Source organism: Chenopodium album, chromosome 23 (genome assembly GCF_948465745.1).
Source record: "Chenopodium album chromosome 23, dcCheAlbu1.1, whole genome shotgun sequence".
Lineage (NCBI taxonomy): Eukaryota > Viridiplantae > Streptophyta > Magnoliopsida > Caryophyllales > Amaranthaceae > Chenopodium > Chenopodium album.
Window position 1 is genome coordinate 2,987,310 of NC_137856.1, and position 11,241 is coordinate 2,998,550.

Consider the following 11,241-nt stretch of genomic DNA (forward strand, 5'->3'; position numbering starts at 1 on the left):
TAATCGAAGCTTGTTTCAGAATTCAAAAGGACTATAAGTTTGAAAAGCCAGAAAAGGTGGAGTTAAGCGGGTTATGTCAACAAATTTTAAATAATACTCGTACTCCGTAACCTTACCGCCTTGTTATCCACCACTTTATAGGTGATTTAAGTTAAGAGAAAAAAAGATTGCGATAAAATCATATGCTTATAGCAACTCACAAAAGTTGACTTATCATCACTCGCCCTTATAGCTCTCTAAACGCCCAAAAAGAAAAAACAAAAAAAATTGACTTATTTAAGGGGTTTGAAATACCAAAGTCCCAATGACAAATCAACAATTAGTGGCATTAGTGACTAGACCTTCACTTGGGACTTAAGTGCTCCAATTAAGGATAGAGGGTTGAACAACGATCTATTTCATTCCAAATGTTAAGTATCGAACCTCAACAGGCTCAACGTATTGAACAATAGCTGAATTGAACAGTCACTATATAAAGATCAATATAGTAAACATATTAGCTTGTGTTTTAAGGATTGAGGAAGCGCATAACGAGTTGATATTTGCAAAAGAAAAGATAAATTAAGTGCACCAAAACGAAAAAAAATAAAAATAAAAATGAACTCTAGGGTTTTTAAGGGTCAACTACTCATCATTCCTCAAGCTTCTCGCACATCTCTTTGTCATAATCATTCTTCAAAAATATCTTTAATAGAAAATTTCATGTATTTCTAAATAGATCAAAATAAAAATCCATAGAGAAATGATATCGATAAGAATGGCATTGGTAATTTATGTCGATGACTACACGGAATAATCAAATTTGGTTCATGTTAGCCGACCCCACTTATCGGATTAAGGCTTTGATTGATAGAAATGATATCGATAAGAATGTGTGTATGATTTAATTGCTAGATAGAAGGCTTCCTACATGTTAAGTATTAAGTCAATTGACTAACATTATGCAAATGTCAACTATCTTAATTGGATAAACTTTTAGGTAGAACCAAAAACCTTGAATCAAATTCCATTATTCCTCAACATCTTCCTCTCCACAAATAAAAACAAACTAACCTTAAAACAACTCAACTTCGACTTACATGATCTAGGTGTAATCTAATTCTGCCAAGCTTTTAGGTGTAGTATTTATTGTATCTCACCTAGGATTCAGTTAGACAGTTGCTTCAGTGGTCTCATCCAAGGTTTTCAAACATACAAGTATACAACTGTCTGAATATGTTTTAGTCCTATTAAACTAAATAATGTCAAATTGTGTACGCAGGAAAACACATTTTGAGTAGAAACAATAGTTTTCAGACTGCAAATGCAAATTGTTCTACCAAATGTAGCTAGTAAGATAGATTATAATCGAAATAAGACCAAGAGAAATCAGCTAACAACAAATTCATACCAGTACAACACAAAGGTACCAGGATGAAAATTACATAGTACACCAGGGTGTACCATGCTCATGGTACACCCAGAATTAAAAGATGTGTTGCATGATGTCAGCTTTTCAAATATTTTTTAAAAAATGTCAAAAAGAAAAAAAAAAATCAATCCTTTCCACAATTTATGGGATTCATGCATGATATTCTCCATATTAAATAACTTTCAAAATTATATTTTATCTGTTTTTTCATTTTTGAATTTAGAGAGAAGTTTATGGAGAATTTTATAGAAAAAGAAATGCAGAGCAAAATAATGTCATACTAATCTAAATTTCGCCCCAATATACGAGATTTGTTAATAATGCTCAAGATAATGATGATATCGATAGTGGTGGTGAATTTGAGGACATTATCGTAACCTAAAAGGTAATTTAATTTTTTTAATATGATTTTCATTTTAGAATTTTGCTTACTACTATTGTTATTTTAAGATCTGAATCAGATTATGTTAATTGTATGTATTAATTCCTAATATTTAAGTATTTATGTTTTAGATTTTTATGTACATTGGATTGGAGGTTGATGATGAAGTTCTTTTTATGTGACCCTTATGTTCGTTGTTTTTTTTGTTGGCTTTGAAATGAATTTTGTGTTTTTTTTATAGTATGTTCATTGATTGTATTAGTCATGTTCTTTTTAACGTAATTTTGAGGTAGCCACCTTTTTGTCGAGGAACACTGATGTAGTCACTTTATAATGAACATTTTGTAATTTATTGACATTTTAATTGTTTGTTTATTTATTTATTCATTAGTGGACAAAAAATATTTAAATTTTTTATTTTGAATGAAATATGTTTGTTGAATATGTTCTTTGAATATGAACTATATATTCTTTACATTACTACTCATGTTCTTTGAATTTTGCTAGTTAAAATTGTTCTTTGGATCTCAATAATAATAATAATAAGAATTAGGTTCTTTTTACTTGAATATTTTGTTCTTTTATGTTCATTTTTGTTTATTTTAACCCTTATGTTATTTGATTTCTTGTTCTTTTAGTTAATTTTGTATGTGTTTTAGGATCAATCCATTATGTTCTTTGATTTTGATCCTTAGGTTTTTCAAGGTATAGAGTGATGCAGATTATTATTATAAACATGTCATATTAAAAATAGTTATAAACTTCAGTTTTAAATATTATGATATTCATCTTAAATATTATTTATTATTTTTGTATTTTTTTTAACGTTAATTATCATCTAATAATTGTTTTTTTTAATTTTAAATCAGGATCATGAAGGTTGATGACCGTATTCTTTTGGGAGCTCCCCTATTGATGTTTGCATTGATTTTTAGATTCAAAAAACATCCATGATATTAATAAAGAACAAGATTATATTATGTAATGAACATCACTTAAATTTAACTAGCATGGTTCAAAGACAAAGTTCAAAGGACATTACACAATAAGCAATGAACATTATATGACAACAAAAGTACATTATTATTACAATTAAAGAACATGATGGACATTTAAAGTATAGTTTATCAAAAGATATACTCCGAAATAATTATCATTGTATTATATAATATTGAACATATAGAATAAAAATGTTGTTAATAATTAATTGTACATTATAAACAAATATAAAGTACATTATGTATTCAAATAAAGTACATTATGTATTCAAATAAAGAACAAATATAAAGTACATTATACTATCCTTAAGACGAATATCATAATTAAATATAAAGATTTTTTTTTTGTTTAAAGAATATGAATGATTTTTGTAGATGTTTTTTAAAAGAGAAAATAATTTTAAATAAATATCTTGGTAACTTAAATTTTGAAAATGAAAATAAAACTTAGAATTTGAATTTAGGGCCTGTTCATATTTACTGAACTGAGCTGAACTGAATTGAACTGATTGAGCTGAACTGAACTGATTGGAACTGAACTGAACTGAACTGATTGAAACTGAACTGAACTGAACTGAATTAAGCTGAAATGAATATTTTATGTGAGAGGGAAATTAAGAGCTGAACTGAACTGAACTGAACTGATTGGAACTGAACTGATAGGAGCTGAACTGAACTGAAATTAAGTAAATATGAACAGGCCCTTAAAATATAATTTTGAATTTTAAAAATGAAATATTGTATTACTTTTGGAGAAAATACTGGAAAACTAAACTTTTGAAAATTTGACAATAAATGCGGAGTATCTTTTCTATAATTAAGGGAATAAAGCTCGCGTTCTTCCTATTACTACTGATGTTCTTTTTATGTGAGCATGTTCATTGCAACATATCTTGATGTACTATGTATACATACATGTTCATTGCAACATATCTTGATGTTCTTTTTGTGACCGGGTGTACCATGTGCATGGTACACCCGGGTGTACACATCAGGCATTAGTACCAGGGGCTACTTGCTAATTCAGGCATACATTGAAGCTGATACATCTACAGCATTCTCCAAAGCAATCTAATACTAAAAACTCTACAAAAGAAACGAAAAAGAAAGGGCAATAAATAACAGGGCAGAGGAAAAAATGTTCAGGAATGAGCAGGTGCATCAGATGGAATGGTCGAAGAAGGTGGGGGCTCTCTTCTAAGCTCCTTGACAACTGCAGCAAGCGCCTCAGGGTTCAAGCCAAGATCACATAGTGCAATGAGGACAGAAAGAGAGTGACGATCTAATCCCGTTTCAAGTATGTTTGACATCTGAAATGCCAGTTCTAGAGAGTCTCGTGCAGTTCGTGCAGCCTCCGAATCCATCTATGCAATTTCTTCAGTATTGCTTCACTAATTACTGAGACAGACAAAAGTGGAAAAAACTGAGCTTCTTCAATTGAATAACGAGTTTCTATTTCAATGTAGAGGAAGGAAATCATCGTTCAAAAAAGTTATACGACATCTACAATTATAAGTAAACCCCCGGAATACTGTATATCAAACATATAAACAAGAATATTTCTGAGTATCAAGAAATCGGATATATAATAATACAAATTCGAACTCGAATCGAACTTCATGGTTTCATCAATAATAAGGAAAGTGGGAAATCAACACCAAATTACTGCATTTTTTTTTTTTTTTTCATGTCAAAATTTTGTTCAAAATCCAAAGAAATAACAAAGCTTATCACAAATACAACATAAATTTTCAAGTTCTGCACTGACACTACTACGGTTTTAATTGATAAAAAAAATTGAAATTTGCATACTAAATATTTGAATTCGTGAATGAATTCAAGACCTAACTAGGGTTTTAATTTAGGGGTTTTTTAAAGCAATTCTTCAATCAATCAAATAAATCAAATCACACAAGAATTCACAGGAATATGAGATGATAGGAAGAATAATTACGAACTCAAATCGATTACAAAAATGGAAGATAGAAGTTCGAATTCAAAACGAAATAATTTGAAGATAAAAACATGAAAATAAGCATTTTAACGGCAAATTAAGATTGTTGAGCAGACATACCTTAAGAATTATAAAGCTGAAGAGCGAGAAATTAGTCAAGATTTGCGATTTGTGGAAGAAAAAGTAGGCAAAAGGAGGTTTGCTTGAAAGGAAAGGGAATGGGGGAGAGAGACTGAACACCCAAATTGGAGTAGTATTTTCCCGCCTATGTCTAGCACGTCTAACTTTCACGAAACTAGAGAGATTGTTATGTACACTCGGGTGTACAGTAAGCAAAGATATTTGTTTACTCATTTGATGATACTCGTATAATGAGCCATAATCATCAAAATGGGCAAATAATGCCTTTGGGTGCACTGTATATTTGGGTGTATATCACAATTTCTACGAAAGAAAACTAAAAAGCAGTCACAAACTGACAATACTCTCTCCATCCCGTATTAGTTACACGGTTTGCACCGATTTTTCATAAAAATTGGACAATTCTATGAAAAGGACTCGGAATATTTTATGTTGCTCTGTACAAGTCTATTTATCCTTTCATGTTTGCCGCATTTACCTTTTTAATCTGTCCTTGTCTCATAATACTTTTAGTGCACCTCATCTACATTAAACATTGTTACAATGGGTTTTTCTTTCAAATAGTTCTCTAGCTGGTTTATTAAAGGCCTAATTAGATTTTAGGTTGATTGATATCTAGTGTGGATCCTTTTACAAGTTGAGTGATCATTGTTATTTTTCAAAAAAAAAAAAAATGTAATACTCCGTAGTTTATAAGTCATAAATGAATACATGATTGACCAAGTGGTCGAAGCTCAGACGTGGCATAAGCCCTTCAAAAAATGAACACGTATTATTCACTTTATATAATTAATAACCTTGAGGATAGACGAATCATTTAAGATCCTATCCTATTTACATCATTGTTCTTCGAGCTACTCTTGGCCCAATGTTGTCCAATCAACACCTTAAAGATGAATAACCAAGAACGTTAATTTGAATTTATTTCCTGTAATGCAACACAGTAATTTTAACCAACCACTGTTGTTATCCACCTAACTGAGTGAGTGACACTCTCAAGTTTTATCAAATAAAGCATTGCAAACATGCCAACTTCAGAGAAAAATCATTCATCCATTAGCATTGCTACTTCAATGGGAAAGGCAAACTACGTGTGAACCTTCGTGCTCTAAAATCTTGCTTGTAATCAGTTGCTTGACAAACTTGAGGTTCTTAAAGAGCAACAAATGAGCATTGCTACTTCAATATATGGTCTCCTCTAGTGCAGCAACATTTGTCACTTCTCTTGCTTCTTCCTTTCGCTGCATGCCTTAAGAGCTTGAACCTCTACACAAGTGCAAAACGTGCAAGAACAAAATTAACAAGAACTTGAGCAAACTTTGAAATTTCTACTTTTAGACAACAAGATTTTGAAAGAAACTTTAATCTAATCAATTTGAAGGATAGAAATGGTAACATAAACCAAAAAGAGAAACACTAAGTGATGAAAAGAAAGCATACCCTTTTGGCACGATTTCCAGTTTCTATCGGTTTTAATCAGACAATCCTACACGTATGTTCAGATTATACACAATTGCATATTAGAAACAAAATTGTATCTTCTTATACATAGTAGTAATTTAGTACCATACTTGTGTACCTGTAACGACAAGTACAAAGATGAGCAATCTCCAAGTTGCTTCACACTCTCATCCTCCTCATCAGCGTCATTTTGATGAACTGGTGGTGGTGGCTGTTGAGAATCTTGAGATGGCAAGGATGATGATTGATCAGATTTGATGCTTTCGTCGTGTAAGTTTGCTTTTGTACTTGGCTTCATCCTGTGAATGGATATCTTTCACTCAGAAACAGTTGCCAAATGACAATTTTCTGAAGTTTATAAAAAAAGAAAGAAAAAAAGAACCAATTTCATTTCAGCACAAGAGCGGTACATAAATATTTCAAAGTGATGACATAGAGCGCTACACATGATAGAAGATTTGGCAATAAAAAGGAGAAACAAAAAGGCAATAGAACAATTTAAGACGATAGAAATATTGGAAACAAGATGCATTACTAAATTCATTATGCTTATAGTAATAACTATGGATTTAATTGATTTGCAGTCTTTCTCTTGCAAGATAGCCAATAGAAGTTTTTTCTAAAAGCAGCTTCATTTCAAATACTGAAGCTAAATAGACTGAAGCCACCATATTCCTTAACCTGACACATTATAGCCCATTTCACCAGTACTTGATTGCAGGGAGCACACATCCTAGTATCAATAGTCATACTTGAGAATTGAAAGACACAGAAGTTGACCTGATCGCCCCCCCACCCAAAACGCGCGCAAACTCAAAAGAATTTACATAGAGCCCTGAGTTTTGGGTGAAACTATTATCTGTAAAATATTCAAAAGAAAAACACCTAAGAAGGAATCAGCAAGTCAAACAAGCCAATACAACCAGATGTTCAAGGCAGCTCTCACATTCAGATCCAGCTAGCAGCTAACAACTCTTTTCCATACCCGGGCTATACTTAGAGTTTCACTTTAGTTAGGAGTGAGGATAAGCTATAATTTCTGTTGTATGCTTGTATACATCCCAAGTACCAGAAACTATCACATTTCAAGCAATGATTTTGAGATGTTGTCTATCAATTACATAACAGTCTCTGACAATGTATAACATTCCCCCAACATTTTGGGCATATTCCTCTCATTAAAACTGATTCAACTGAGCTTAGCTATAAAAAGTTGAAACAGGGTATGCCTCTGATATTTCTTGAAAGTGTCAAGTGTTCATACCTATGTCGTAGTGTAAAGTATCTTATGGGTACTCATTGTAACCTAGAGAATTGAGTATACCCCCCCCCCCCCCCCCCTCTTTCTTCCATCCATGTAACTACCAAAAAACATATCATAAAGTTTCAGAAACTTACTAAGTTGTAATCGTGTTATTATAGGCCAACAAAATGTGTGCTGCCCTAAACAAAGAAGTACTAGTAGGAGCAGCATCATCATTACTCATTACGCTTAGAAAGAAGTCAAAGGAAAATCTAGGATGTATACCCAGCTATGATCCCGAATTTGAACCATGATTATTCATAGTCTTATACATGACTGTAATTAGGGAACTCTTTTTTCTTGTGGCCAATATGGCTTAAAAAGAAATTTAAGTTCATGATTCCACCACCTCTAGGAAACTATTCACTTCTGTATTGCACAACATCCACTCAGAAATCATAATAACATGTTACTTTAGATAGTGGAAGACCAAGTTATTTCCTCCAAGAACTAGTAGCCATGTTCTCGCTCATTTGAGAGCTCTGTAAAACAGAAACTTAAGTAGTGCCAGAGAATGTTTCTTGGCTCTTACTCATATAAAGTTCCCAGGGCTACGAAGTACAGTAAAAATCTGGGTCGAAAAGATTTTCTACACAAGAAACAGCCACATATTTCTTAATCAGTACTCAGCTAGCTTCGGATTTTTTTTAGAAAAAAAACACTCAGCTGAGCGTCAAATCATAAAAAATTTACAATATGCTTACCCCAAACCCATAAAGTACACCATTCTTCAAAAGCAGCAGATTACCCACTACCCTCTATGATAATTGCTAAGAATATTCTTCAATGATCTTTCAACACAAACTCAGCACATAAAAATATAACCTAAACGATGTAACTTGGACTCTATATCTTACTTAAATACCCATGATATACTCCAACATGTGTATGGACACTTCAAAACTTTAAAAGTCGAGTAACATAGAGACTAACATGTTGAATACATTACAATAGTACACAATTATAACTTTTCAACAACAAACAGTACAAGGTCTCTTATCTAAGACTACAAGTTCTACAACTATTGCTATAGAGAATTAAGAAAAATCTGGAAAAGTGACAAAACTGGTAAATGAAAAAGGAGAAAGCTTACACGTAATTAGAGATCAGGATGGTAGGAATAAAGCTAGGTATCCCTGATGTTAAGCTTACGATATTTTTGCTTCAAACTTCACTTTTCTGCTACCCATATAACTTTCATAATCACCTCAATTTCTCCCAACCAGAAGTTGGAAAATTATAAATCCTTCAAAATCCCAACTCAATTTTAACTCACTCTAAATCAAAAGAAACACCCTTTTAAATTCTGGAAGAAAAAAAAAAAACTTTCAAAAACCCAATATTGACAACAAATAAAAACCTTCAAAAATCCAGAAATGGACCCAGATAAACCCTAATATTTGACAGCAAAACATTTATACTGTTGAAAATATTATCATTTCTAACATCCCAAACCATATGAACTGCAGTAACTAAGACAGCTTAACAGATTCATAATACATTACAACGAAACATTGTTAGAGCAAAATAGGGAACAATGTCTTCTATTTGTAGCTAATCAAGTGTGTTGCCAAGCATAGAGTCCATGCCAAAATGAAATTAAATTAGGATTGTCAGAGAGTATGTGCTGATAAGTCTCTTACATCGGCTCACAGAACATGCAATATATATCGTTTTTGGGATGCAAATCAGCAACATAGTTTCTACTCGGGAATAGCCAGAGTAGACATCTAAATGAATCAAGGACTCAAGGTATTTAGACCATCCCAAGAAAACAAGTCACCGCACTACTTTTGACCTATTAATTCAACAACTCCTCTATCAAAATCATTATGCTTGAATGCTTGATGTAATAACTATGGATCCTTATCTATCTTTCTCTTGCAAAGACAGCCCAAATATAGTTATTTAAAAGAAGCAATACTAAAGTTACATAGACTGAACCCATCACAACCGTTAGTCAATTCCACCAATAGTACTAGTCTACAGTAGGGAGCACAATTCCTAGTCCATAAAAACCATCTACTAGCTCATTGTGATGCAAAAAACCTCAAAGAAGATAACATCCAACTCCAATAAGCCTTCAGCGACAAGTAGAACCTCAATGGTAGAGTTCCCACCTTACAACCACGAGATTAGAGGTTCAATTCTCATTGCCAACCTAATGATAGTTGGGTATTATGGGTTGTTTCTTGCTAGGTAAAATGTCCAATTATCAGTGCAAACAAAATAGTTTTCCTTCCTTGGGGTTGTCCTATGAGGCCAATAAGAATCCGGGAAAAGTGGCCATAGTATCGCCTTTCTCTAATCCTCCTAAGCCTGAGCTTAGAGACGGATACCTAGGTTTATCCAATTGGGTTGCCAAAAGTCCCACTTGATAGGTGAAAGATAGAGTTGTTAACCTAATTTAAATGGCCAAATTATACACTTGAATCTGCATCTTTGGTTCTTCATTAATGATGAAATCATACTTCCGATACAATTAAACAACTAAAGATATTGGCCGTATACAAATACACCTTTTCCTAATTTCATCATCCGAATCCTATCAAATTTAGCGCAAATTTTAACTTTCCAATCAAAAATATACCAACAATAATTCAAAACAGTTCATCCAATATTAATACTAGTAATCAACATTGCAAAATTAAGACCAACAAAAAAATGACAAAGTAAACTAATATAAAAACAGTAATTTAACATAGAAAAGTTTAATCTACATAGTTTCGCCCTAACATTTAAGGGTTTTGCAATAAAATAACAGCCAAATTTGACTCAATTATCAAATTAAGTTCTTCGAGTAGTATTTAATCATTACCATATACCAATTCATAGCTCAATAATCAATCCACCTTAAATTGAATAAAATCAACAATTAACACTAGATTGTGAAACTGGTATTAGGTGATTAAGAAGAACATCTTACCTACGCTTCAATGGAGTATAGAAAGCTCGGAATCTGCTTCAATGGAGAATTCAGAGTAGCCGCTTGCCCGCTTCAATGGAGGTTTTTGTTTTTTGAAGTATTTTCTGAGCAACATTGCAGGTTAATATGTTGAGAATAAGAGAGCTGGGTATGGGCCGGGCTGGCCCGCGGGCGGCCCGAAACTAGGAACAAGGGTGTAGGCTGTGCTGTGAACCAAAAAACGGCATAAGCCCGTGGGCGGCACGCAATATCGGCCCGTGGCACGGCCCGCCAGCACGGCCCACAGCCCGGCACGGCGGCACGAGTAACAGCCATATTTTACAACAGCTCTTATTTAACGGCTAGCTTTTGCTCTCTACCGGCTAGCTTTTGATTTTAACGGCTATTTTCTCTAATTCTCTATAAATACGTCAACTCATCATCCTTTTTTTTTTTCACAATTCATCAACTCAATTCTCAATTATTTTAAAGTCTTGTTCTCTAATCTCTTATAATCTTTTGTTCTCTAATTCACTCGAATCTCAATTATCGAAATGCTTATAAAAAATTAAAAGTTCGTGAAATTATTTTGTGGAAACCAATCGAAGCTTGGCTGTAAGATCTAACTCATCTTTGTTTTAATTTATTATTATTCTTATTCTTACTGTTATTGTTATTATTATTTT

General features: G+C 32.8%; 1 protein-coding gene across 2 annotated transcripts; it reads right to left on the reverse strand.

Moving 5' to 3' along the window:
• Positions 1-5,576: 5,576 nt before the first annotated feature.
• Positions 5,577-10,837, reverse strand: LOC145609395 (uncharacterized). Of its 2 annotated transcripts, none has more exons than XM_081664890.1 (4): positions 10,577-10,837; positions 6,466-6,646; positions 6,327-6,372; positions 5,577-6,152 (listed from the first exon to the last, which is right to left on the reverse strand). In XM_081664890.1, the coding sequence occupies exons 2-4, from the start codon at positions 6,643-6,645 to the stop codon at positions 6,103-6,105; spliced, it is 276 nt and encodes a 91-aa protein (XP_081521016.1). In that variant the 5' UTR covers position 6,646; positions 10,577-10,837; the 3' UTR covers positions 5,577-6,102. The 2 variants fall into 2 exon arrangements, with proteins under 2 accessions (XP_081521016.1, XP_081521015.1); XM_081664889.1 differs by having other exon boundaries at positions 5,579-6,152; positions 6,466-6,695.
• Positions 10,838-11,241: the final 404 nt, after the last annotated feature.

What these genes read in the sequence shown, in the direction of transcription:
- LOC145609395 (XM_081664890.1), bottom strand. Translation starts at nt 6,645, where the DNA reads ATGAAGCCAAGTACAAAAGCAAACTTACACGACGAAAGCATCAAATCT. An exon ending in CTTTGTACTTGTCGTTACAG is followed by an intron (nt 6,373 to 6,465) that starts GTACACAAGTAT and finishes ACATACGTGTAG; the next exon opens with GATTGTCTGATTAAAACCGA. An exon ending in CTGGAAATCGTGCCAAAAGG is followed by an intron (nt 6,153 to 6,326) that starts GTATGCTTTCTT and finishes GCACTTGTGTAG; the next exon opens with AGGTTCAAGCTCTTAAGGCA.